The 27,353-nt window shown below is 46.8% G+C and overlaps 2 protein-coding genes across 35 annotated transcripts in view; one reads left to right on the top strand and one right to left on the bottom strand.

Moving 5' to 3' along the window:
* GJA8 (gap junction protein alpha 8) overlaps positions 1-27,353 on the top strand; it is a 76,015-nt gene that overhangs the window by 14,755 nt on the left and 33,907 nt on the right. For 29 of the 31 annotated variants that reach the window (XM_063150127.1, XM_063150120.1, XM_063150116.1 and 26 more), the window contains exons 1-2: positions 24,789-25,700; positions 27,217-27,331. The gene's annotated coding sequence lies outside the window, so the exon portion shown is untranslated. Of the gene's footprint in view, positions 1-11,488; positions 11,603-14,170; positions 14,342-17,616; positions 17,702-24,361; positions 24,598-24,788; positions 25,701-27,216; positions 27,332-27,353 lie in introns of those variants that run through there. The other 2 variants (XM_063150099.1, XM_063150096.1) reach the window with 2 other exon arrangements.
* GJA5 (gap junction protein alpha 5) lies at positions 6,544-24,704 on the bottom strand. 4 transcript variants are annotated; one of them, XM_063150135.1, is made up of 3 exons: positions 19,377-19,579; positions 11,329-11,381; positions 6,544-9,371 (listed from the first exon to the last, which is right to left on the bottom strand). In XM_063150135.1, exon 3 carries the CDS (start codon positions 9,320-9,322, stop codon positions 8,210-8,212), a length of 1,113 nt encoding a protein of 370 aa, XP_063006205.1. In that variant the 5' UTR covers positions 9,323-9,371; positions 11,329-11,381; positions 19,377-19,579; the 3' UTR covers positions 6,544-8,209. The 4 variants fall into 4 exon arrangements, with proteins under 4 accessions (XP_063006205.1, XP_063006203.1, XP_063006204.1 ...); XM_063150133.1 differs by lacking the exons at positions 11,329-11,381; positions 19,377-19,579 and adding an exon at positions 24,575-24,704; XM_063150134.1 differs by lacking the exons at positions 11,329-11,381; positions 19,377-19,579 and adding an exon at positions 24,569-24,697.

The raw sequence follows: 27,353 nt of genomic DNA, 5'->3' as shown, positions 1-27,353 counted from the left end.
CAACCTTTCCTTCAGGTCTTTTCTGACAGCTCTGGACCCTGATGGTTATGAAAACACTGCTATTACAAAATGGAAAAGTTGTGTTGCTTTTGTGCATGTTGCATGGGTACACACACAGTGTTGCTGAAGACACAGACTTTAAACTCTTTTATCCTGATTTGTCTTCTCCAACAACTGATTTTTCTGAAGACACAAAGGTTTTTTATTCGGGCTCCCCTGTACATTTATTGCCTCTCTCAGGTCATGGCACTCCTGTGGGCTCTCACCACCTCCTTAGTGGGAGGCAGGGTTCACTATATTTTTTCAGATGGGAATTTCAGGCAGGCAAAGCCAAAGATGACTGGCCTGTTGTCGGACATAAAACTTGTTGGAGTAGGAACCTGAGGGCACTCTCCAAATTTCCAGGCTGGTGCCTGAGCTGCTTGTCCAGGCTCAGTGTTATCTTTTGCTGCTGTTCTGATCCCATCTGTCTGTCAGCTGTACCAGCCAGTGCTCTGTGGGTATTTATGCTGCTGCCAGTTCTCATGTCTCAGTTGGGAGTCATTTAATGTGGGTGACTGACATTCCTGGAGAGGAAGAATTTGAACTATCCCAGACAATGGTATGGCTGACATAGTTTTTGTCGTAAGATTATGTTTTAGTATTAATTTTAAGGATTGTTGACACACATGAGATTTTCTTGGGCTTCAGGGTCTGTGGTTTCAGCCATAAAATAGGATCAGAGGCACAATAGCCTTGGTGTTGGAGTTTAATATCCTTCTCTTGTAAAATAATATAATACATGGGAGGAGAAACATGTTTTAAAATTTCCAGTGATGGTGAGATTTTAAGAAAGAGGCAGCACCACATTTTTCATTATACTTTTGGCATTTTTGAAGGAAGATTCCTGGTAAAGCCTGACTGCAAGTCAACAGAGTCAACACCTGAGTCAGAGAAGGGAAAGGGGCACGTCTCCCTCAGTAAAAACCTTGATTGCATGTTCTCTTACTCTCAATTACCCTAATTTGAAGTGGGGAGCTAATGAATATTGCTAAATGGCTTGAAACAAACAGCAGCACTGTGGACAAAAAATAGTCATTATGAGCTGCAGTGTATCAACCACAGTGAATTTTTCACAGGTTTGTAGGTTTTAATGCTGGGGTGACTGCTCTGGCTGTTTGCTTAGTGTAGGGGAGAGGACCTTACCCAATAATTTACAACAGGGTCAGTAACTTCTTGGTACCACTGCGCACCTTTTCAAATCCCATCGCAATAATTAGAAATTACCTCATCCCTAGACTGTGCTTTCCAACTGTTAATTAAAGTATTACTTCTCATTGTAAGAGTGCTTCTGTTGGAAGAGCAGTCAGCTATCAGAAATGTTGTTCCTTTTTGCTTTGGAGTGTGCCATGTGGGCACTAGGGCAGGAAAAGGGGTAAAGTATCTCATGTTTTTTCCTCTGATGATCTGGAGCTCTCAGGTACCTCACTGTGATGTGCTTGAGTGGTCAGAGATATCCATCAGGAATCAGTGAGGATTATTCCGAGTTCTCTTTCATTTAATGAATGCCTTTGTTGTTGATTTAGGACTGAGTACTTTAATGAACTTTTCAGAAAGTCCTCAAATCTGGCATTTCTCTGGAAATGTCAGAGATTAATCTCGTGAAGCTAGAAGTAGGGAGAGCAAAGTGTAATTATATCCTAAGAAAATACAAGGCCACAGAGGGAAAAAATAATCCAAAACTTCATTTCAGAGGAAAAAAAAAACAGGTGAGAAGAGAATTCTCATGATCTGCAAGGGTGGAAAAAAAATGAATTGAACTGAATGTGAAAAAACTAATGTGAATTGGAAAAAATGCGTTTTTCTGTGAATATGGAGCAAAGACTGGTAATTTGTGCTACGCATGTCTGCCTAAGTGTTTTCTTGAGTCTGGGCTGAAGTGGAAGAAAAGCAAGGTGGGAAAGAAAACATGGTTTCAATGGACTACATGATTTTGCAATGTCTAATTTTGGACACTTGTTTCTGAAAAGCCTTGCCTGTAGCCTGGCACACATCGAACTGCTTTTGTCAGAAGCACTTTTCAACCTCAAACTTTGTTCCCAGGCTGAAGAGCTGGCACGGCATTTACTCCAAAACCCAAACAAATAGCAGCAAGTTTGTGACCTCAGGCTTGCCTCTTGCTGCTAATCTGATTCCTTTTAAGGGTAGCTGGTGGTTAACATGATTTCTGGTGAAACCCTGCTTGCAGCTGAATATCAGAGTGCTGGGTTTTGCTGGGGCTGTTGATAAAAATGTCATGGCCACACACCCATATCCAGTTTCTAGGAAAATCTTCCAATGTGTCTTTTGCATTCTTTATATTGTCATATGGCCGACCATCACTGACATGCCTTCCTAAGATTATGTTCATGTCCAATAAGAGCATGAAATTTAACTCTCTCATGGGTCCCTACCAGTTCATTTTGACCCCTAATTTGGCCAAATCTGCTTTACCCCTTCCTGTCTAAAACAACTTTAGCATTAAGAGGAGCTCTTGCAAATGAATAGTGAGTCACAAACCACGGTTCTGAGTAATCCCTGAGCAGCTCCCCACTGTGATCCAGCCCCAAGAGGTGGAGATGTCCTCTCAAAAAATAGCAGGGGTCTGCAGCAGACTCGGTCTGGCTCCTGCAAACGCTGCAGTGAGGTTGTTTTTCTTGCCTGTCATGTGGCAGCCAAACAGAGTTTGCAATACAGAAATGAAAAGAGAAACAACTGCCTAATCTTCTAATAAAATGGAGCCACCTCGAGGGAGGAGAGTGGCTTAATGTAGCAGTCCTACAGGCCTCAGTCAGGGAATGATTTTAAAGGAATATGTAAATATTGCAGCTTTTCTGCATTTTGCTTCCTGACTTGCTCTGGGGGAATGCTTTCTTCCAATGTGTGTGGAATGATTGCTTTTATTCCCCTGAGAGCAGTGGGTTTGTGTTAATGGGTTGGCTGTGAAGCCTGGCAGGTTAGAGGGCAGGGGAGGAGGTTTTCTGCTGGTGCTGCAGTGTGTTCATGGAATCATAGAATATGTTGGGTTGTTAGGGACCCATCAGGCTCATCACATCCAGCTCCTGGCCCTGAGCAGGACACCCAAAGAATCACATCATTGTCCAAACACTTCTTGAACTCTTGGCTTGGTGTTCTAAGCACCATTTCCACCAGGCAGTACATCACAATTCTCTTAGGTGTTTGCTGTTACTAATCTAAATGCATTTAATTGTCCTTAAAATGTCTTTTGGTGAGTATTTATTGCATAAAGTCTCCAGTGGAAGTGTGTTGTTTGGTTTGTGATTGGCTGCACAGCCCTGGATTGGTTACACAATATTGTTTGTGCTTCCTGAGGGCTGAAGGAACACAGAGCTGCCTCTGGGGTGGATATTGGCCCATATGAATTTAAAATTTGGTTTCCTTGACTGACATTTACTTTCTGAGAACTCTGTTGCCCGTCAAACTCAATTGCTCAAAGGTCTGTGGGAAACCAGTGGTGGTATGTGAATGTGGCCTCAGCAAATTCATTTTTAAAAATGTGAACCAATGTTCACTGCAGGAAAAATGAAGCATTTCTGCATTATTTGGCTGCAGTGAGTCTTACAAGCTCATTTGATCCTCCTTCTTTTTCTGTCATCAGATTTTCATGACAAAGTTATATATGTATGGTATTAGAATTCCCGAGCTCCCCAGAAAGATCTTTAATCATCTAGACCATATAAGCAACGAACACTTCAGGCAAAAGCAAAGCTATTAATTTTGCACTTCAAAGTCAGAGCTTTTCCCCCCACAAAGTGTATCTTATAGAGCTGCCACTCTCCATCCTCATTCTCAGTCTATCCATACCTCTGGTGCCCCGCTAACCTGAACCACTGAAATGTTCTTTATTCACCAATGTGTGCAGAACCTGCCATCAGGGAGGAGCTGCTGGATTCCCTCAGGGGCACTCACTCTGCTGAGAGCATCCCCAGGGAGCTCCCCTGGGAGCAGCAGATGCCCTTGTGCCTGTGTTACCCAGGAGGCAGCGATGCCAGCAGGGAGGCTGCTCTGGAGAGCCTGCCATTGCTGTGTGCCAGCTCCCTGCAGTGCTGCGCTGCCTTCCTCAGCTCTGAATTTCTGCCTTCCTTGTACTTTGGCCATTTGCAGTCCAGTCAAGCATGGGCTCATTCCTCTGAACACACAGTGCTTTTGTTCTTTGGGGTTTGGGTCTTCCTAATTCCTTGGCCTCTGTGATGTTTCATGGAAAAGTGTTGGAAGGGGGATTGTGCAGGCTGTCATGTTCTTACCTATCCCTTCTAACAGTCTGAAACTTATCAGCATTGAATTTGCTTGAGTATTGTCTTGCCCACATATTCTGGAAGAGGAAACAACTTGCTTGACCCATGTCCTCTAGATCAGCCATTACTTTTATTCCTCTCCCTCAATTTCTCCTTCAAATTTCCCTTAGCCTGCTCTGATGTCTCACTGTGCTGTTCATGGAGAAGAACTCAAAGGCATGACCTTGTCTCAGTTCAATACTTTATTAGTTTTGGCATTCTATGTATTTTTAAATATAGGTTTTCCTTTTATAGGATTAAGTATTTCTGCTTTAAAGGCTAGTTGAAACATGTTCCTCTGTCTTCCTATCTCAGGCTCAGCAGCTGATCAGCACAAGTCTGTAGATCAGAACTGACTTCTGGCTCCTTCAGACATCAGCTAGAGGAGGAAATGGTTTGAGGTGTGCTGACCAAGGAGGTAACTGGGGTTGGCATTTCTGTCAAATGTTGGTTCCAGCTGTTGCTGGAGAATTCACAGTTCTGAGAGTCTGAGCAGTCCCAGCAGGTAGATTTGGAGAAAAGAGGGGCAAGAACAGAATGAAAAGCTCTTGTGTTTTCTCTTTTCTCCCTCTCAGAGCATTGTCTATGTAATGCTGCCATTTAAAGATTGAGTGCCTATCCAAGGACTGAATTTAATATGTAATGTTGATTCAAGTTGCTACTATAGGATTGTCCATCCATCCATCTGGTCCAAAGCAATATTACTAAGTCTGTCTGAAAGGACAGGTCAGCCTGTAGTAAATGTGCTCCTACCATGGTGTGACAGCCTGGCCAGCCTTGACAGCGGGTTCCAAGAATCACAACTTTATGGTCTGTCAGCTAGTGCAAACATCCATCCATCAAATATCCCCCACTTGTTATACCTAGAAGATAGGACTGTGGAGGCATTAAGAACTGGCTGGCAGAGGGAAATTATTTGCTTTGGTACATTCAATCTCTAAGATGAGAGAGAACTGGGTTGTACTTCCCTGGTCTCAAAGATCACCAAAACCCCACCCGTGAACATGGGTCTGAGACAGCACAGAAGAGATCCTTGTCCTCTTTATTTCAGCTCTGCCTTGCCCTCCAGCAGAGACTGTAGCTCAGAGTTTTTAAAGTTTGGGCTATTGTTTGTTTTAAACCACAAACAGTTTATTAAACAAGGTCTGTGTTCATGCTTGAGTGGCTTTACTGAATTTAATGTCGCTCAGTAGCCAAGTGTTCCAGGGTGAGTGCTCCTGCCTTCCCCACTGCCTGTCTCTGGCAGCAAGGTGGCACCCTAGGGGACAGGCATGCTCAGGGCTGTACCCATGCCAGCTGAAAACCCAGGCTCTGCAGGACTAACCCTGCCTTCTTGCTGCACTGTGGCTGCTCAGCTGGCATCCTCACCCCTGAGCTGAAAACCCCCAAACCACAGCTCCTTAATCTTAAAGGGTGCCTGTAGTTTCTAATGCAGTTAAAGGTCCTTGTCCCAGTGTCCTCATTGAATTCTGGATTCATTCTTTGTGTCCCCTTTCAGGCTCCTTGCTGGGACCCAGCACTTTGCTGGTCTGCAGCTTCCCAGCCTGCAGAGTCCCACGGGATGGGAGGTTGTGTGGAGAAAGTGAGAAAGGGCACTTCCTTTGAGTGAACAGGGGGATCCAAGGCCAGAAGGAGGGAGCCTGTGAAAGTTGGAAAGTGGGAGAGCAAAGGATAAATTTCAGAGGAAGGACATAACTGAGGGAAGAAAAGGAATTCCTTTGGGCTGGGCAAATACATCTTGAGAGATCTGATACCCAAAGGGTCGCTGCAGAGATGGTTAGCAGTGGGTTTTCTCAAGGCCTGGTCTCTTAAAAAGACTTCAGGGCTTGGTCTCTGCATGGACAAGCAATCAGATGCAGGGGGGGACAGGTTTTGCTTCCCTCTTCCTGCTGAGTTGGCTTCACATCACAGGTGTCTGGGAACAGAGGTGTGCTGGGATATGCAGGGAGCAGGCCTTTGCAGGAGGATGGAAGCTCTGCTCCCTGACCACCTCCTCCTTCCTTGGTAATGCAGAGGCAGGCAGGGGAGCTGGGGGGTTCCTGTTAGCCAGTCAATCAATCATTTCCTGATGTTTATTATTTATCCCCCTGGCAAACCCTCCCCTCATTCCTGCCACTCTGGGCAATGGGAATTTTTGTCATCTCTGAGCGGCGGAGGCTGGCGGGCAGCCTGAGCCCTGCTAGCAGCTCATTCTCAGCCATGTGAGAGGAGAGACATCCACAAGGAGAGATGCAGTTAGAACTTTATTAGGAGAAACCTAGACATGACTAAGATCTCATGTTAAGGAAAACACACACGGTCTTTTCAAGATTAAAAAATACAAACATATAAAAACTTACAGACAAAAACATGGTTTCCCCCATCTGAGTGTGAATGTGTATTTGAATGTACAGGGAGCTGTACCAAAGCTGTGTATCAGGAGCAGGGATTCACTTTCAGTGGCCCTGAGAGAGGGAATGGCTCAGTCCCCTCATCAGCTGGTCCCAGGCCATGTGCTCGTGCAGTCCAGTGTTGGGAAGCTGTGGCCTGTGTCTGAAAGGGCAGGGCAGGGTAAACAACAGGGAGCAGCCTGGCTCTGTTCAGTGGATCTTTAGCACAGGGATGTCAGCTCTGCACTGAGGAAATGTCTCTGGAGAGGGAGCTGCCTGCAGACCTCACCCACCAGACTCACAGTGCAGCCTTTGTCCCCAGGGGCTGCTCTGAGGGGCTGCAGAGGTGGAAAGACCTGGTCCATGGGTGATTTCTAGCACTGTGTGTGCCAGGGATGGATGGGGTGGAGAGGATGGCCTGGGGGCAGAGCAGACACTTGCTGTGGGGACAAATAACTTGACCTGTGCTGGCTGGCAAGCTTGAGAGAGCAGGCAGGAGCTGAATGATATGCAGCACCTGAGCAGGACTCTCTGCTTGCGGAGGATGCTGAAGTGTTTTGGTGGGTTGGTGAGAAGACACAGGCCGTACCTCTTCTGCAGATAAACAGAGGAAGCTGTTTTCTCAAGTGGGCAGCTGGCAGCAGCCTTTCAGCAGAATTCAGATTGCTTGAAAGATGAGTTTCAAAAAGGGGAAAACCACTTTGTTTCTACATGATACTTGTGAGATATCTGTTCTCACAGGAGAGTCTCTATTTCTGGTGATGGATGTCTTGCTTAGGATTGATGACATAAGTATCTTGGGAAAATTACCCAGTCTTCATCAACTGGTCATCTAAGTGATTTCCCTGGGGCCAGTCTGCTCTGCTGACTTAGGAATGAGGAAGGGATTCCAATGTTAGACATGAGGCAGCTGTGCACTGGGGACCACAGATGTCCTTATTTATGGGGAAGAGTTGTTATATACACAGGGTCAAAAAATTCAAGTAGGATTTATTGTGTAGGTAAACTGGTATAAAATATCTGGGCTCAGGTAGAGAAAGGGAGGGTTAGAAAGAGCCAAAATGAAGCAGGTGAGAAAATCTCTCTTTCAGAAAGCCGACTGGTGTGTTTCTGCTCCCTGCAGGTGAGAGAAGCTCCAGCTCAGTGTAACTGCCAGGCTGATGTTGCAAGTGTTGGATAGAGAGCACAAAGATGTAGAGGCCCAGTCAGTGTGTTGAATACAGTGTCTCAGTGGGTACCCACTGGGCAGGAGTCTGCACGCCCCTGCTCTACCAGGCTAAGGGTGGGAGTCTATAATCCCTGTGGGTTCCATGGTGAAAATACAGCTGAGGGCTTCATAGCACAAGGCTGGTGTCTCTCTTCAGTGCCTGTGGTTGCCCCTGCTTTGAGCTGTGAGAGGTGCTGTCTGGACAGGATAGAGAGAGGATATTAAAACAGGGAGCTTAGGGGTAAGAGTTTGGAGCCCACTTTGCAGAAGTTTTACTGAGTGCTGGGACAGCTCCTTCTCCTATCCCTGCTGGAGACAGGTCACACAGACAAATCATCCGACCTCGCCTTGCTGCTGGCACGGCTGGCCTTGCTGAGCCGGCGTTTCTCGCTGAAGTAGCTCTCGGGGAAGGCAGGGGCTGCACATTCACTGGCCACCTCCGGACTCTCCACGTAGCTGGACTTGATGAAGGGCCCTTCCCCAGCAGCATCCTCCTGGCTGTGGACCCTCTCGGTGGCGAAGTTGGTGGTGTTCTGCTGGGAGGCCATCTTGTTGCTGAAGGGGCTGATGAACTTGCCGTTGGGGCTGGACAGGCACTGGTTGAAATCCGGGGGCGGGGTGTACATCTGTGGCCTGTCCGCCTGCGGGGCAGACTCCAGCCTGCCTGGGGCCGTGCTGGGGCTGGCTTTGTAAGACCTGGAGCACCTTTCCTTGGCTTTCTTCCAGCCCAGGTGGTAGAGCTCGGCCAGGCTGAGGAAGAGGGAGAGCACTGCCACGGCCAGCATGAAGACGATGAAGACGTTCTTCTCGGTGGGGCGGGACACGTAGCAGTTGACAGGGTGGGGGCACGGTGCCCGCTGGCAGATGTACAGCGTCTCCAGGAAGATCCCGTACAGCACGTACTGCCCCACGATGAAGGCCACCTCCATGGCAGTGCGGATCAAAATGCTGTACACGTAGGTGTTCAGCAGGCTGCCCCTCAGTATGATTTGGCCTCCTGCTTCATCCCAGCCAGACAGCTTAGTCTCCTTCTCTGCCACGGAGCACTTCTGCTGGTAGTAGGCGTCAGCACCATTTTTATTCTCTCGGGCCTCAATTTCTGCCTCCTTCATCTTCCTCTTCTCCTCCATGCGCACCGTGTGCATGGCGTGGCCCATGTACACCAGGGACGGCGTGGAGACGAAGATGATCTGCAGGACCCAGAAGCGCACGTGGGAGATGGGGAAGGCCTTGTCGTAGCAGACGTTCTCGCAGCCGGGCTGCTGCGTGTCGCACATGAAGTCGGACTGCTCGTCCCCCCAGGACGACTCCGCCGCCGTCCCCAGCACCAGCATGCGGAAGATGAAAAGCACGGTCAGCCAGACCTTCCCCACCACCGTGGAGTGCTTGTGCACCTTCTCGAGGAAGTCGCCCAGGAAACTCCACTCCCCCATTGCTGCTCACCAGGAGGGGTGAGGAGTCTTGAGAGCTGAGCACAAGCCTCTGTTGGGAGAGAGCAGAGAGCGGTTCTAAGGAGGGTTAGGAAATGCTCAGCTGGTAATGCATGGAGTGAAATGGATTTTTTTTGTTTTGTGCCAGAGGAAATGTTTTCATGTGCCCTGAAATGAATGAGGTCTGTTTCGCTGGAAACCTTGCGTTTCTTGGGAATTCTTTTTAAATTCAGCTACCGAAACAAAAAGTGATCTTTTTTTTTACATAACTCATCCATAGCCTGCTAAATGAGTTCCCAAAACCTTGAGGGTGAGCCAGATTTATTTTTGATTGAGAAAGACCTTTCACTGTGATCTGCGTATTGTATCCTCTGTGGAGTAATGGATGCAATAAAGCAGCATTCATCTGTCTGTAGACTGCACTCTGGGAAGTCCTTAGTGGGCTGAACCCCTGGGACATAAGAGTGGAATCTACAGCCTGGCCTGAGCAGTGGCACTGTCAGATGTTGCCTTTGTGTAATACCTGCACCAACACCTGGAATGTGAAGTGTGTGCAGCTCTGGGTTTCCTTTATGGGCTCAGTGCCACCACTGAAGCACAGAGAAAATCCCTCTGTTGCCCACCTGCTCCCTGTCTGTAGGTTTTGCTTTGGTTTTGCAGTGTTTTCAGCTGTAAGTGTTTCATTTACAAGCTGCAAATGTTTAGGGGAGTGTAAAGACTTTGGTGGGCTGTGCCAGTTCTGGAAACCAAATCTGCTGCCACCTTGTCATGCATCCCTCTGAGAGGGAACTGCTGCAAAATATAAATGGTGGGTCTTGCTCCTTCTGCTTTTCTTAAATTATGAGGAAAATTCCACAGTTCAAATGAAAGAGACAAAGAAAAAAGCCTCCTTTGAAGTGCCTCCCAGGGACCAGCACTCCTGGGAAGTGCTGATGGTAGGTGGTCTGATGACAGGAAAGGTTTGCTGGACTGGGAGTAGGATTGCAAAGTGGAAATGAAGGAGGGCCTGTTTCAGTTTTGTTCCTGACTCTGATAGACTGTTTCTGGCCAAGTCACTTAACCTGATGGATAAAAATAGAGCAGTGGGTTTAGTGCATCTTTTGTGGGGCTCTGTGGGAGTGCTTGAGCAATCATTTGATCCAGTTATGCTCACCATACTTACCTTGCCAGGGCACTGCAAAGCTCTTCGTGGTGAGAGTTAAGGGCTGGGTGCTATAAAGTGTGCTTTATTACCTCAGAGCTAATGTCCTCCCACAGTCATTCTTTTGGAAAATAGCACTTTAATAAGTTAATGTAAAAATAATCATCATAATGAAATATTAAAAGCACTAGTCAAGGTAAATCCCAAAACCACAGGGACCAAATTGTTAACTCTCCTTTATTGTTCCTTGTCCTGTCTTTAGGAGCCAATTATTTTTATAGTGCAAAGAACATTTGTGGAGAGCAGACACTGTTAAAAGCTGAAAATTTACTGTAGCAATATTGTGTAGATTTCCTGTGAGCAAAAGCTGGAGAACAGACACACTTGTTGAGGGAAAAATATCCCCTCCTCTAGTTATGTGAGTGATATAATTTAATGTAGCAGCACACGCCATAATTCATCCCACGCTTTGTTCCTGTGCTGTGTCCAGCTGCAAGGATGGATGGGACCAAGATCAAAAGGTGAATTTTCCAGTTCCTGGTGCTGCTGAGGGCTGCCCTGGGGAAGGTGGGGATTGCTCAGGAAAGGAGCCAGGGCAGTGGCCACTTGCTGTCCCACTACCTGTCAGAAGCCATGTGAGCAGGGACACACAGGAAGCAAAGGATGGGCCTTGGCTCTTTCCTGCCCTGGCAGGCACGCTGCAATCATGCTGATGGATGGAGATCCTGGTGGCTGCTTGGCACATGCAGAAGCTTTGGTCTGCTGCCAGCCCAGAGCTGGAGGAGCAGACACACAGAAAATCAGCTGGTCTTTCTGGCTGCTCTCGCCTGCACTGGTGGAAGCTGGTGAATGTGTGGGTCTGTCTTACCTTCTGAGATGGCTTTGGTGCAGTTGCTGCATTCTGGAGAGATTAGCATATGGCTTCATTCCAGGAGCACCAGGGGATTAAACACAGGCAGATAAATCAGTGATGGGAAATATTTACAGACTGTGGCACTGACATCAGCGTGTTTGCTTTTTTCCCCCAGAGTGCAGAGAAGGCAACCAGCTGCCTACAGCTCAGTGTTACGTGTGTCCAACATCACTGTGCTGCAGCACAGCTGTATGTGGGGAATATTCCTTGCAAGGCAGCACTTTTCCAGGTGAGTTTATGTTGTTTACACATGCCTTTTCTTGTTTCACCTTGCTTGGCTGTGTAAATATGAACACAGTTCTCCCTGGCTGTGCAAAGGCTGTTTTTACTTACTGCCACAGGGAAGTACAATCACAAACTGAGCCCCTCTTCCCATCCATTCTACTGTGTGCAGGTTGTTTGGGGTTTTATAACAGCTTGCTTTCCCCAGGGATGGCTACTAAGCCTAGACACTTGTAAATTTTAAAAATCAGGATTTGCAGTACACAAAGTAAAGAAAACAGAAGTGCAAGAGGAATCCAGAAATAAAAAATGTTAAGGGATGCAAGAAGGACAGCAATTTACCTGTCTCACACATGCACAGAATATTTCAAGAGGCTGTAAATCAGAAGGATCATGAGGCTTAGGCTAGATAATAGGGACATTTCCTCTGCCCTCCCCTGCACAGACTGTCCAAAGAAGGGACAGCCCAGAGGTGCCTCCTGATCATCCTGCTGCAGCCCCGTAGAGAGCTGAGGTGGCTGCTGCAAGGGCCTAGGTGGCCACAGGGGAACAGATTTTGGAAACCAAGAGAAGGAGTTTCCCTCCTAGAGCAGCATTTTTGGCTTAGACATTTGATACTTAGAGCGAGTTATTTTTGCAGCGCCAGACCAAGGGTCTTTGAGAGCATCTAGTTCTCTGCTGCCAGCAAGAAAAGAAGGATTGTCACCTCCTGACAGCTTTTCCTGGCTATGCAGAGCTGCCCCGACCTAGCCTTTCTCCTCATAGCTTTACTATTCTTGGGAATTTTCCATATAGCTCTTTTTCCTCAGTCCCAGACTACTGTTGCCCTCACATACTTTGACCTCTCAGTGTCTGAGCATCCGCAGCCTTTTATATTCCTAGTTTGGCCTCAGTTGGACAAATCTTGTCTCACTCTGGTGTGACCGGGCAAAAAGCACCTCTGGGTATTTTTGTAGGGTCTCAGCACCTGGTAGAAGATAGTCTTGGCAGCAGGGTCATGCATATTCAGGAGCAGTTGTGGGCTGTGTCACTGCCCTTCCATGCTTTTTGCTGGCAGTTTTTGGCTGGATCCCCACGGGAGCTGGGCGCCGTCACGGGACCCTGGCACTGGGAGAAGCGTGTGTGACACAGAGCAGGGCAGCTTGGCACTGACCCAGCACCATGGCCAGCCCTGCTCAATCATCACCTGCAGCCCCACTGAAGCTGAGGAAAACTGAGCATCACCCCACGGGCCGGGCATGGGGTCTGCTCAGCTCCGGGCTGCCTTGTGACTGCCAAATTCCGCGATAAAAATACCCCGGCGGGGATGGCACCTGCTAGCACACCCAGCCACGGGCTGCTCTCTGCCATTCCTTTTTTGCACCACCTTTATCTGCAGGAGGGAAAGTATCTGCTGCCCTCTGAGCAGCTTTGCCCATCCTCTTGGCGATGCCACGTGCTCTGAAGGACAGGAGAGCATTTCACATCACTGGGGCTCTGATGAGCAGCCTGCAAATCCACACCAGAGAGCCAGGAGGGCTGTTTCTGTGCAATCAACTTTATATGAGTTTATTTCCCTGGAGGTGGCTAGGAAGAAAGTTTTCCCCTCTTCAGGAGACAGGCAAGACTATCAGCAGGGATATAAATAGCTGAGCTCGACACTTCAAGCTAGCTTTTCCCACAAGGGAGGTGACAGGAGGTCGCCATCTCTGCGGGATGTTTCTAAAATAAAGTGGAGAGTCTGATTATGACACTGTTTCTGCTCTCCCTTCCTGGGCTCACCTCTCCCCGTGGCAGATCCCAGGGGCACCAGGAGAGGCTCTCCAAGGAAGGCTCCTTTGTGTGAGGCGAGCACAGTTCCCAGGGAGGGGGAAAGGATCTGATTCAAAGCCATTGCGTTTTTGCCCAGTCTCTGTGATTTGCTCAATCAGGTACAAAATGTGTGTCTCTGGGAATTAATGAGATTTCACAACGAGGTGGAGGGCCCAGGATGTTTTAAGAAGCTCTCATTCCAGACACGTGGCTGTTTGTGGATGTCATGCAAGAAGTGCATCCCCTCCAAGCTGCTGGATGAGGAGGCAGCTGTCCCCTCTGGGTGCTGGGCACGTGAGCAGTGACATTGCAGTGGGGCATCCAGGCTGGCTGGGGCATGGACAGTGCCTAGGAAATGCTCGTGGCTTTCCTGCCCCCAGCTGTGTTATCTCATACAGGTCCAGGCCAGCACGTGGCACAACAGATCATGGTGGGTGAGTGGGCAGAGATCTTTGCCCTGTGCTGACCCTTGTTAGGCTGAACCCAGACAGAAGTGGGGCCCACAGTGCCAAACTGTGCACTCACAGCTGTAGGCACTCGGGATGGATACTTGAGGCTCTGCACTGGAGGTTGGTTAATGCTGCTTTACTCTAGGAGCTCCAGCCCCTTGTTAGCAGCCTCAGCATCCCATGCAGTGCAGATGTTGTCACTTCTCTCTGGCAGATGGTGATCACTGGGGTACAGAGGGGACAAACTGCTTGTTTGAGGTCACTGTGTCAGAGACAGTTTGGGGACAGAGCTCAGAGGTTGGGACTTGCAAGATTGTGTCCTTTTTTCTACGCAGCACTGCCTTTGAAACCTCATGACAGCAACACAATGCTGCTTCTACTGCACATCTGCTTCTACAGACCACAGCCCTTCTCTCCAGTGCCCTCAGACAACACTGACTTGGCTAGCTGAAAGAAAACCCTGTCCTGCTGCCCTTCTATAGTGGGTACACCTGGCAGAACCAGAGGTATTTTGTTTTATTTTGTTTTTTGTGTTTTGTTTTGTTTTGCATTTGGTGGGGACACGAGGATTACAGTATTAAATGATGAACAGAGTTAGAAATGCACTATGCAGTACTTTGAATTACAGAGGATTTGTGATGCTAAAGCCCACCTCAGCAGGTATCTTTTTGTTCAGAGTTTACTGGCATTGGCTCCTTCCTATGGATATACAATGGACAAGCAACAACCTGTCAGGCATTTCTGTCCAAACACCATCTCTCTGGCTTCATATATGCACACATGTGCTTATGATAAGTTTCTGCCTGAACCAGGCCAGTTCTTTAGCCAAATTTGTAACTCTGATCTGCACATGAACCTGGAATAAATAGCTTTGTACTTATGCTTTTAAAGAAAAATAATCGACATGTTTGCATAGGTTCCATTCTAGTTCCTTGGGTTCAAAGTCCTGTGTTGAGCCAGTATCAGAGTGACTTTGACTCTAGAGCTGAAATCTCATGGGAGAAGAAGAGTTCTGTGTTAACAGCTCTTGTCCTACAACACAGACATCCAATGTTTCTTATCTTTCTGCTCCTCCCAAGTTCACTGTGAATTCTGGAAGGGTCACACTGGTATCCAGAGCACTGGCCCTACTTGTAGCTGCAGACAGCTTGTTATTCTTGACGAGGTGTGCTTTTCCCTCCTCTCCAAATGTGGAAAATCTCAGAGTTCATGAAAAAGAGAGTGGGTGAGAAGATAAGGGAGCTGAATGACCTGTCACCTCCTGCACACACAGGGACACAGACAGAGGGGAATCACTCAGCACCTTCAAGTGTGAGTGATCAGGGATGTGTTACACACACAGATGATAATAATATGTAGAATATTTTCATCTGAAGTGATAATGGAAGGTGCAGACTCCCAGTCAGTTGAATTTTTATTAGTTGCCTGTCCAGAACATCTAATGCTATTCCTCCCCATGTGCTTTCATATATCCAAATATTAGGGCCAAGCTCTCCCTGATGTAGTCTCAGGAGACGAAGAAGAGAAGAGACCTTGAACTCAGACGAGTCAAGCTGAGGGATGGATTTATCCCACTACCTTTGAAAAGCTGGCAGCAAATAGTTACATGATAATGGTATCCAGGCTTACATTTAAAAAGCAGGGAGCATCTTCTAATTCTCTTGGGATTCTGAATTTGCAGAAGACACTAAATTGGGCAAAATAGAGGTGAGGAGACAGGCAGAGAGGGCACAGGGAGCTCTGGAAAACAAAAACAAGCTGAGAAATTGGGGGGCTGCCGTAGTATGAAAATCTTTGAAAAATTTCTGCTGAGAGAAGCTGATCTCAAGCACTGCTCAGTCTGTGGGGAAGGCTGGTGTAAGGAGGTGTGCAGGGATGCCAGGCCTCACACTGGGCACAGTACAGCAGCAATTAAACCTGCCCATGGGATTTTAGGCTCATTCACAGACTGCATGGGATGCAACTGGTTATAGTGTGGAAATAAAACAGGATGGAGAGGTAATGGGGGTAGGAGAGAGCTCTCATTCAGGCTTTTCCCATCCTTTTTCCTTCCTCTCACCCCAGTATCTCCCTGCCTACCAGTTCCCTGTGGTTTCCCTACAGTCAAGCTCCCCCAGAGCATTGCCTCAGTTTTTGGCCAGCTAACTCTATACGGCACCCAAATTGCTAATTCTGTCAGCCTTAGTAAGGGGACATTTTCAGCCACTATCTATTTCCCACTTATTACTACCTTGTCAAATCTCATTTCTTCCTTCTTTCCAAAAATCTGTGGGATTCTTTTCACACTCCAGCCTCATTGCTGTATCCTTGCCTCAGTCTGTGTGAGCGGATTATTTTTTGTACTCAGTGTATGCACCATATATATATATATATATATATGCAGAAAAATACATCCCCCTTTGAAACCAACTAATACTAAATTGGCAAAGCCCAGCAGTAGGGAGTTAGGAAATGGTGGGGTTACTGTTCTCAGTAATCTTAATTCAATCTCTTTGTGTCTGTGCCTCTTGGAGTCCTTAACCACATCCTCACATTGTCACCTCATTCTTTGCACAGGATGCCTGCCTTGTTCAGTGCCAGCCTGGCGGGGGCTTTCTTCAACAGCAGCTATTCAACGTTTTGTTTTCTCCTTATTGTTCAGTGGGTGGCCTGTGCCTCATTTACTGTACATTATTCAAGTCCAGCTCTAAAGGCAGAATTATTAGTTTCCTCGCGGGTTTTCCTATGGCTTTCATCACAACAGTATCTGATCGCCTCACAATTATAAATCTGCTTACTTTCATTACCACCCAGAGGTGAGGAGATGGTGTTAGATCAGCTGTGCAGCTGAGGGACTAAGGCAGTGAGAGACTAAGATAAAAACTGTTCATTAATTTTGGAAGCTCTTTGGTGGTGTGGTTAATCTGTTGGTGCTTTTTTCCCCAGTGTACTTAGCAGTGTGTAATGTGTATTCAGAGCAGAGCTCTGTCTGGTTTGTGCTGGAGTGGGAGAGTTTATCACTTCCACCAGTTGCACCACATGTAGAAGTCAGAGAAAAGACAAGATATGGGCATTTGTGGGGAAATGCAGTTTAAGTGATTTGTCTCATCATGACAGAGGAAATTGGACTAAGAAGGAAGAATTAACCCCAGTCCTCTTGGTTAGCTTTATCTGATTACAAACTGGAGGCAGTTTTTCTCCATCCCACTGTTCCCTCCTTTCTTCACCAGACAGCTGAGTGCAGCAGGAGACCCTGGAGCTCTGCAGGGGTCACCTTTGCCAGGCTGCTTCACTTCCCAAGCCACCCTGAGCCCTGGCCGAGGCATCTGTCAGCTTTTCTGCTTCTGAGGGAGAGCAGTTTCATATGGAAATTCTCAGCCATTCTCAGAGCATGTCCATAATGACATAAAAAATGGAGAAAGGCAGAAATGGAAGTGTAAACCCCGTGGTTCTTACACTAAAACCCCCTGACCCCTCTTCAAAGATACACTAGAGAGACTTAAAAGCCTGCATCTCTCTGCTCATTGCCTGCTGTGTGGCATGAATATTTCTTTGTTTCAGGGAACAGCTACCATGCTGACTATTGCTCACAGAGATCTCTCGGTTGCTTATCAATAGCAATAAAATTGATCCCCCCCAATATTGAAGTCTCTCTCTTGTCTTCTGGGAATTATTTCTAATTTTAAGCCTTTGTCCTTGTGCCTCATACAACAGCACCCAAAGCATGGAGCAGTCCCCAAACTGTGCTCCCTAATGGCATGGGGTAGTGCTGAATTACTCATTCCTCCTTGTCTAATTTCAGTGCTGCAAGATAAGTCAGAAATTGGACAAATGTGTGCAGAATGTGTGAAATCTGTCTGAAGGTCAAGAAGAGAAGAGAAGCTAAGGTATGAAGTTCTGTATTTTCTGTCAGAGCCTAATTTTTTTAATGCACATATAATACTAAAAATATTGTGATAATATATACTGTTGAGTGGAAAAAAAAAACCCCAAAAACAACAACCATCCCCAAATACTTATAGTAACAGGAATACTTAACATAGTTCCCAAGCGACAAGAGCCTGACGAGTATTTTAAACCCTGAAGCCTCAGGAATTCTCCTAAAGTATTGCTCTGCTCCCAAGGAAAAGGGGAACAAAGTTAGAAATGTGTGCGTTTCTCAGAGTAGGTTTTGAAAATAGCAGCAAACGCAGAATTTTTTGGCTCCTGATACAAATGCTGAGTACTGTGAGGCTTCTGAATAACAGATTAGGCTGCTCCTGGCCACACACACATATTGTAACATGTAACACACATGTTACAGGCATGGAGCTCTTTAAAGAGAGGAACACATAGGCAGCAGTAGGGGAAAGAAATAGAAATTCATCCACACTGCTTCACCAAGGAATTTGGATAGGTTTATTATAATGGAGGGAGAGTTCAGTGCTTAAGGCTCATTCAGCACAGGACTTTTTTAGCTGAGGTTTGTCTAGAAAAAAAACACTTATATGATCATCTAAAGGTTGTTATGGCACTTGAGGGACAGAGGTTCTGCCTCAGTTTACCCAAGTTGTTAAAACCAGAATGCCACAAAGCTCCTTAGACATGACAAATGGGCAGCCTTCAGGAAATCAAAGGAGCCACCACAGATCTGAGGTGGCAATTAGTCAGCAACCTTTACACTGAATGGAGATTGCCTCTTTCCAGGTGGGTGTATTCCAGGGGTACCATATTCCAAAGGTGGCTATTCTTTGGAAAAGCAGTGTTCAAGTACAGAAATATAATGGCCTAAGTATTCCAAGTACAAAAAGCGGGGAGGAAAGTTAGGAAGGCAAATAAAAAGAGCAGCAGCTGCTGGTGTGGGAGAGGACATTTGTCCCTTCAGGTCTGTGTGGCTCCTTGCTGAGGCTGCCACGGGCAGGATGGAGGAGAAAGGCATTCGTTCCCTGGCGGCGCGCACAGAGCGTGTGACTGGAGATAGCAGCAAGGCACTTCTCTGCTCTGGAGCTACGTTCCCAGGCTCCATGTCACACACCAGCCAGGACACAGAACTCTCAGGGAAAAGAAACTGCAATATTTTGAAAGCATCCTGTGCACTTCAGAACACAGGCAGTTTATGCAGACACTTGATAAAGCGTTTGCACCCCGAGAGCCTCTCCTAGGTAAGAGTTCCCTTCACCACTGTCCCCCACGCAGCTTGGCAGCATGTTGAAATGGGATCTGACAGAAATGGCAATTTGCACTTTATACTGTCTGAGGGAGGATGTTTGGGGCTCTTATCGTGCTTTCCTATACATTGGAATCTATCGGTATCTATGTTCCTAGCAGGGAAGTTACTTCTTAATTCTCTAACTGCCTGTGGTAAAACAATGCAATTTTTAAAATGTCCCAAGCCCACCATGTTACTTGCAGGAATGTTTTACAGAGAAAATGAAAAAAAAAGTTAATTTTTTAAAAGTTATTTTTTGGCCACCCTTCTTTTCCTGCCTCTCCAAATCCCTTTTCCCCCTCATGCTGTTGTAATAACTTGATCTACCATTGGCACTTCTGCAGTTCTATTATTTCCCCCTCTTGGTTGCTTACCTGATTTCCAGTGTCTTGTCTTCAATCTTCTTTCCCTGCTTTAGCACTTTCCCTTTTTGTAGTGAAGTTGAACTCCTTGTTCTCCTCAGTTGCTTCGTTTTATTCCTTTAATATGGTTCTCTCTCTCTCTCTCTCTCTCTCTCTCTCTTCCTCTCTTTTTCTCCACCCCCTTTCTGTGTCACTTTCTGTCTTCCCCACCGCCCGTCCGCCTTTCCCCCTCTTCTTTCTTCACCTACTTTTCTTGTCTTCCCCCCCCCCCCCCCCTCCAGACTAATCTTTCTATTTTCAAACCTGGTTTCCTGTTGTTTTTCCTTTAAAGACCATGGCTCTCATTCCTCTCTCTCATTCTCAGCCTCTCCCTGTGCCACCCTCCTGGTGCCGGCAGGATGCACTCGCTGCTGGCTCCGCGCAGTCCCTTCCAGCCACTGCTGCTCCTGCTCCCTTGCACATCTTCCCACAGATAACTCTCAGCCTTCCCCAAATGGAAAGAGACAGCCTTGCCCCACAGTTACACCAGACAGACCCTGGAAAGGTTTTACCACACAAGACAAAAGACAATTCAACCGACTAAGGATGTATTTCTGACTCGTTCAAGCTTAATTTGGCAAAGCAGAACGGGGTCTTCCACCTCTTCAAATCACACAGAACTTGCTCTGCTGCTTTGGACCAGGGGCCCAGCACAGCTGCAACCTTGTCCCAAAGGGCACCAAATGCCTCCCTGAGACTTTTTACATGCCCCCTTGCTGATAAGTAGAGAATAATCTGCCTGTCAAGGGAGGTGTTTTTTGTCACACCACGCTACCACCACCTCCCTGCACACACAGACTCACGAGTGTTTGGGCCTCTCTTAAAAATGTTTTTGACATATCAAGTGTCTGAAGGTCTTGTATTTCATGTGTGTGTCAAGCTGAGCCTCTGATTCCGGCACAACAGGAATGGCCCAGTGAGGAGGCAGAATCAGAGCTGCCTTCTGGCTTTGATAAAGGTCTCAAAGAATCAGTGGCAGGAGAGTGAGATTTGCACAGAAGGCTCTGCTGACCTGAGAACCAACTTGCTGCACGCAAGCTTTGGTGGTCATCCCTCCAGCAATCCTGCCCAGACTAGATATCTCCCACCCACAGCATTGCCTGGTGGTCTCTATGCATCAGTGAGTGCAGATCAAGAAAGAAAAGCTGTCCAGGGACTAAGACACAATGCTGGCAACTCTTCTAATAATTTTTCTCCTGCTAATTTACCACCTCCTTTAGTCCCAATTGAAAGCCAGTCTACAAAGGGACAGCTGTGTGCAGAGGCTATCTCTGGAAGCATGTCCTGTGTGGACATTCTCACTCTGAAGTTAGGAGTGCAACTCTTTTCCAGAAGGGCTGTATCCTCACTGATGGTTAGTGCAGGATGCAGGACAAGTAAATTCCTACAGCAGCTCAGTGACCTCCTGGTATGGAGACATGTAGAGTCACCTGCTGCTTCATTTCTAACTTTATTGAAAGCCCTTCTGTGGCTTTTAAGAAAATGGAAATGTTACTGGAGTTGTTTCTCCCTCTCCTGTGTGGCAGTTTTGTATCTACAGTGGAAATTCATGGGAAGGAGAATATCATTCCTGCTTTTTGTCTTTGTAGAGTAATTTCCACGAAGCATTATTATGTAAACTCATGTTGATTTCATGCCAGTGAGATTGTCAAGGAACTCATCATAGAAGTGTCCAAAAAAAAGGTGTTAATAATACAGGTCCAGCTCACAGATGGCTTTGGGATAGGCTAGGGAGAAGGCTTGTCAAGTGTTTTTCACATGCTGTAGAGAGACGGGTCCTGTGAGAGAGAGAGAGCTGTCTGAAATGCACTCACCTCCCTGCTGACACTTTGCTGTGCACTCAGGGTGATCAGGTCTGGTTCTCCCCGCTCACTCCTCTGTGTTTCCTGCCCAAGGGCTGTTGCTGAGTGGCACACAGAGGTAATCCTGAATCCTGAAGCAGATACAGTCTGGTTCTGCTGATTGTCAGAGGGAGGGGAGAAGGTTTCTGTCCAACTCGTGCATGATGCACAGGAGGTACCTGTTGAGAGCCCTTTGTGTTTTGGTGCTAGTGGTAACTATTTGGATTTTGATGCATGTAAAGGAAATGGTAGAAGGCAGACAGGGAGGCAAAAGACAGAAAGAGTTGCAGAGATGTTGTATGGATACTTCAGCCAGTCCCTCAATGTGTCATCCCTTCTCTACTGCACCCTCTTCAAGGGAAACAGAGGAGTCCTGGCAGCTTCTCCAGCCCATCAGCTAGAAAAATAGCTGGGTTGCTCAATCTTTAGCAGGGAAAAAGAATTTTGACTCCCCTCCCTAAGACCCTGTTATGCAAAACTTGTGTGACTTAAGTGAGGAGAGCGAGTGGAGGAGAATGCTGTCCCCAACAGTGGGAATGAGGAGAACAGCTGACAGCTTGCCATGTGCAGCCTGCAGATCACAGCAGTTTGTGGTGCTGTGCAATGCATTTTGAAGGAAAGCAGAAATAAAACTGGGAGGGAAAGGGAAAAAAAAAACAAACATGTGCTATCTTTTGATCAAAACTTAAGAGCTTTCTTGGATTAGGATTCCTGACCCCCTAGGTACAAGGAACAGAGCAGCCCTTATCTACCTGGAGCTCAGCAAACCGTATGATAAGGTGTCCCAGAAGAAGCAAATTAGTGTAGAAGATTCAGATGAAGAAGACAGGGATTATTAAATAAATCCTCAAGTGAGTAAGAGACTGACAGAATTGATACACCAGTTCCTTAATAGGTTGAAGGGAAATTATCTGTGAGGCTGCTTAAAGATTGCTCTTAGGACTGATCTTTTCTTTATGTTTTTGTTAATTACCTTGGCACAGAATGTAGAAACACTAATGAAATCTGCTGGTGAGACCAAGCTGGGAGGTATCAGGAGGGCAGAGGTGGATCCCAGCCCTGCCAGAGCTGAAGGCTCTTTGTGACTGGAGGGATCAAGGTGAGGTTAAGCAGGAGAGTGCGAAGTCACACGCTAGGAACTTGTTTGAAGAGTAACAGCAATCTCCATCTCCCAGGAGAAAGATGGAGAAGGTTCAAGGGAGGAGGAACCAGCTCTGCTACACGGGGGTGAAAAAAGCAAGCAAAGCAAACTTTGAGGATGCAGCAGCAGGGAGTGGAAGCAGTGTCATCCAAAAGGATGAGACTTCTCCAAAACAGTGTCTGCAGTGCTGCTTCCCCACATGCAGGGAGGACACCCAGCCTGGAGCAGGTGCAGAGGAAGGCAGTGGGGTGGTCAGAGGGATGGAAGGTGTCTCAGCCAACACTGTGTTTACTTATCAGTCACAGCAGGGACTGCACAGAGATATCTGAGCTGATTTGGAAATAGATGTGCTACCAGTCTGAGCTTTTCAGCATTAATTATTTTGCACTGAATTTCATGCTAGTGCAGCTACACAAAGTAATTAAACCACGGTGTGATGTGCCTGCAGGGTGAATACTGTAAGGGAGCTTAGTTACTTAGTCTGGCGGAACAAAGGTTAAGAGAGGAGAGATTTGCTGCCTATAAATACTTTTAGGGACTGGGGGTTGGGAAAGTAAGTGCTCAGGAGAGAGCAGAGCTACATGAGCTAAAGGACAATGTGGCACAAGAATAAATAGATATAAATTGGCCATGAATGAATTTAGGTTGGAAATCAGAAGGTTTCTAAGCAACAGAGCAGGCAAGGAGGTGCTGGAACAGCATTTTAGCAGCACAAGTTAGGGTGGGAACCTGATGAGATTTAGGACAGAGTTTAGTAAGTTTAGAAAAGGCCATTTGGTTTGTACTTTCCCCTTATTCAAAGGGATTGGACCTGATAAGCCAAGAGGTGCCTTTTTCATTCTTTTTCCTGTACTGGCCTCTGTGCCTTAGCAGATCTGCACCCTTGCAGACAAAAGCCAGGTAAATCTGGAGCAGAGTTTGTGTGATGAGTTTTTCAGCACTGATCTCATGGATATTTAATGGAGGGATTCACTCTGTGCCTGAGATTTAAACAAACAAAAAGAGCAAGCCAAGAGGATGCATGGAGAAGGTCTGCAGATATGCAGTAGTACAGATAAGAGCTCACATATGAGTTTCTTCACAAAAAACAGGTGTTCCCAGAGCATCTGGCTTGGCTGGAAGGCTGTTTGTTTCAAATGCAGCTCTTGAGATGTGAAAACTGAAAGAGATTGTCTGAAGGGAAAATGTCTTGTACATTCCTGCCATTACCAAGGACTTCTGTCCTTGAGGAGGATGTCAGGTTTGCTGCGTTGGGAAATTTCAGAAAAAAACACCACCCAACAGTGGCTGAGCTCAACTCTGCTGCCTGGCCACAGCACTGCACTCATTCTGGTTCTCATAATGTTCCATGCTGGGCAGGCACCTCTCTAAAGCACCTCAGTACCTTCTCCAAAGCAGCAAAGGATGGTGCCTTCCTGATGGAACATTTTGTCTCAAATCCCCATGAACGGATATGATTGAGAGGGAAGTTCTCTGTTTTACTCTGGAGACAGTTTGAAGGCATCCTCCAGCAGGAGGCAAATTCCCAAGGACAGGCTGGGCTCAAGGGAAGAGGAGTAGCAAAGGCCCCTGAATAAGAAGAGTTTTATAGTTCCTCATTTAGTAAAAATCCCAAGTTATTCCATATGGATGGATGTTTCCATCTTCCCAACCCAGAATACCAAACCAGCACAGAGTGAGAAAAGAGGAAACAAGAAACAGCCAGTTGTGAAATATCACTCTTGTGTCAGACTCATTTTCCAGTAAAGTTTTCAGCAAGAAAAACTGGAAGAGGTTTTCATCTCAGTGAGGAGAATTTGCCATCTATCCCAAAGTAAATGCTCAGCTGTCAGCTTTATGTTACTGGAAACAAAGTACTGCCCTCTCACCCCTCCTGCCTCCACTTCTCAACTCTGCAGCATCTCTGAGTAGTTGAGAAGTGCTTTGCAGATGATAATGAAATTGCAGCTCCTATAAACACTCTCCTTGTTTTACAGGTGGAGGAACCAGACCATGGAGAGCATAAAGGATTTGTCCAAAGAACCAGCAAGTCATTTTAAAGCAAGGAGTCCTCATCTACCTAGCCACCAGACATTCATCTTGTCCTGCAAACTTCCAGCTGGATGAATTGCTGCCTGACAGAAATATGTGTGTACACATATATTCACAGATATGTTGCCAAAAGAAGAAAATAAAGAACAGACCTTTACCTCTTGTTGCTGAGCCTGCACAGGTAGAGAGAGGAGCAGGTAGAGTTGACTGAGGGGCGGGTGAGCTTTAGCAGAGCTCTGTGCCAGCCCTGGGCTCCCAGAAGAGATCCTGAAGGGTCTGAGGGATCAGCAGGAGCTCAGCCTGTGCTCTGACACTGCCTCACTGCCTGGACATCCCTCCAGCCTGGAGGGGACCAGTGCTGGGGGAGACTCACCCCAAGCTGTTCCTGACATGCACTGGCAGCTGTCTGCCTGCTATTCTTTTAAAGGGTCTTCGTGGATCAGGATAAAATGTGATCTTACGCAGGCGGCATTGTGAGCACGGCTTGGCTCGGGTTCAGCTCTTCCCCTGGCTCCCAGCTACTCTATTTTTATTGAAGGAATTCGAGGCTATCAGAAAGGAAGTCAAATTGTTTTAGGAAAACAATAGAAAAGCAACTTGAAGTTTATTAGCTTCCTGCCCAGGGCCTGTGACCAACTTGTCAAACTTATTAGAGTGATGGCAGGACTATTTATTTAAAAGGGCTAGCTACAGGACCCACAATTTCATTCCTGTTTGGGCCTTAGTGAAAACAAAGGAAAGCCATAAAATAATATCTGAAGGGAGCAGATGGCTAACTGGTAAATGGTGTGAGTGAGGCTGGCCTGTGAGCCGTTTGTGGTGCTCACCAATGCAATGGCTTTTATGGGATTTTATCAAATGAATGGATCAGATTCACAGGCCAGTTCCATCACCCCAAATTCCTTAATGTGGCTCAAGTTTTCAAGTGGAAGCCTCACACCTAAGAAAACAAATTTGGCAGGAAAAGGGCTTCATTTAGAGCCACTGAAAGGAGTGAAACAATGCAGCAGGTCTGCAGGAGAGCCAGGAATAGAGCCCAGGTGTCCCTGACCCTGCTGGACTGCTGGAGCCCCTCGAGTGCAAAAAATATTTATATCCTCCAGAAGCAGCTGCAGTCTGCTTCCCCATGCAGCTCCCCAAAGCAGCCACACCATGAAGTCATGCTGGCATGTGGCTGGTGAGAAGAACAGGCAGCCAAACCATCAGAGGCACAAAGTGTCTGTGAGCCTGAGCCTTCCCGAGGAGCCTCATGGCTTGCAGTGGAACAAGAGGACAATAAAACAGGTAACTGAGAAGCGCTTGCCAACTCTCCCCAGTGCAAAGCCACATCCCTTGTTGAGGGCCCTCTGCTAAGTGAGTGTTTAACCAGCTTCAGGGAGGATATAGGCAGAACTCACCTCTCCTTTCAGCAGTGCAGTCTCTGGGAACCCAGGCGCTGCGGTACTGAGCTCACAGAGCTTTGCACAGCTCAGTAACCACTTGTCAGATGAAAGGAAGAGGAGCCCACCTCAAAAATTCTCTTCCTTCTCCTCCTCATTAGCCTAACTAAAAGCGGGAATGCAAAGCTGCAGTTCTCTCTGAGGCCCGGGGCAATAATGCCTCTTGTATTGGCAAGTGATAGAAGATCTTGGTTTATATGTTCCTTTTAATTCATCCAGGTTAGGTGTTTATAAAAGAGTCACTTTGAGTGCATTATCTCTGAGTGCCTTATCTCTTTCAAGACCCTAAGAAACTGGGTCTTAAAAACTTGGTAATTTTAATCTAAATACAACAGTCTTCCCTTTATTTAAGGTATCCTTGCAGCTTTTAGAAGGTTTCTGTGATTTCTGTCCCTCTGAGGTACTGCCTTGGTGAACAAATCAGCCAAAGAAGTGCACTGAGCAATGTAGCATCCTAGTTCATCACAGTCTGTAGGTGTTTACTTAAAATTAATTACATTCTTGAGTTGCATTGATTGCAGTGTAATTTGTCTGCAAGTTAGGCACCCCACACTGCCAGCCAGGCCAACTTTCCTGGGGGAATTCCACGGCAGATAGTGGAATCACTTCTCCATAGCCTCTGCAGGAGGAGATGCCACGTGCAGATCCCATGATGGTGTTCTGACAGCAGGAAACAAATTTATTTGCACTTATTTGGTGTCTGTCTCATTTGGCTGGTATCACTTAATCCGTGCTTTGTAAGTGGTATTTTGATCCTGAGAGCCTTTTTGTCAGTCTCTCAGGCCTGCTGGACTCTTGGTAGCCCCTGAGGCTGAGATCCTGCAAAGTCTTGCTCACATGAGTGGCTTGATATAGTTACAGCTTGGGGCCAGCTCTGTGGGTGAGGTCCCTCCGTGTACAAATGTCACAGACTGGAAAATGCTGGAGATTGTTGAAACTCCTGGGGTTTTTTCTCTTCCAACATGGTTTCTCAGAAACTTCTGGAATGACAGCAGCTCCTAGCCTGCTGCTGGGGGACTTCTCACCCCAGAAAGCTGTGACATGTGGTGCCAGTGCCTGCACCAAGTTCCTGGGGTGAAATATAGAGTATAAAAAAAGGCTGGGGAAAATATAAAGTATGACCACAGGACACCAAAGAGAAAACTATCCCCAGAATTGCTACCTGTTTCATTTGTGAGTTAATGTCTTTTATCTCTCTGATCAGCTCTCCCATCCTGGAGTTGTGCTGCTGCAAGATCCCAGCTCCAAATCCTGGGGCTTTAGGAAAATTTGCAGAGGTGGAAAGAATCACAGGCACACGTCTCTTGCTAAAGCAAGTGTGGGGTAGAAGGACCTCAGCCTGCTCCATTCTTTGTCCACAGAGGGAAGAGAAATCAGGATGTGAATCTGCTCTGAAGGATCTCCAGAGCTTTCCCTGGAAGTCAGCTTCAGAGGAAGAAAGGATTTGGGGGAAAAGGGACATGTGCTTGGCTGATGGTGAGTGAAACTGAAAAGTAAA

The sequence above is a fragment of the Melospiza melodia genome, chromosome 2 (assembly GCF_035770615.1).
Source record: "Melospiza melodia melodia isolate bMelMel2 chromosome 2, bMelMel2.pri, whole genome shotgun sequence".
Taxonomy (NCBI): Eukaryota; Metazoa; Chordata; class Aves; order Passeriformes; family Passerellidae; genus Melospiza; species Melospiza melodia.
This window is presented reverse-complemented; position numbering and strand designations above follow the sequence as displayed.

Bases quoted from the DNA above. Each gene is read 5' to 3' on its own strand.
- GJA5 (XM_063150133.1), bottom strand. From the start codon at position 9,322: ATGGGGGAGTGGAGTTTCCTGGGCGACTTCCTCGAGAAGGTGCACAAG.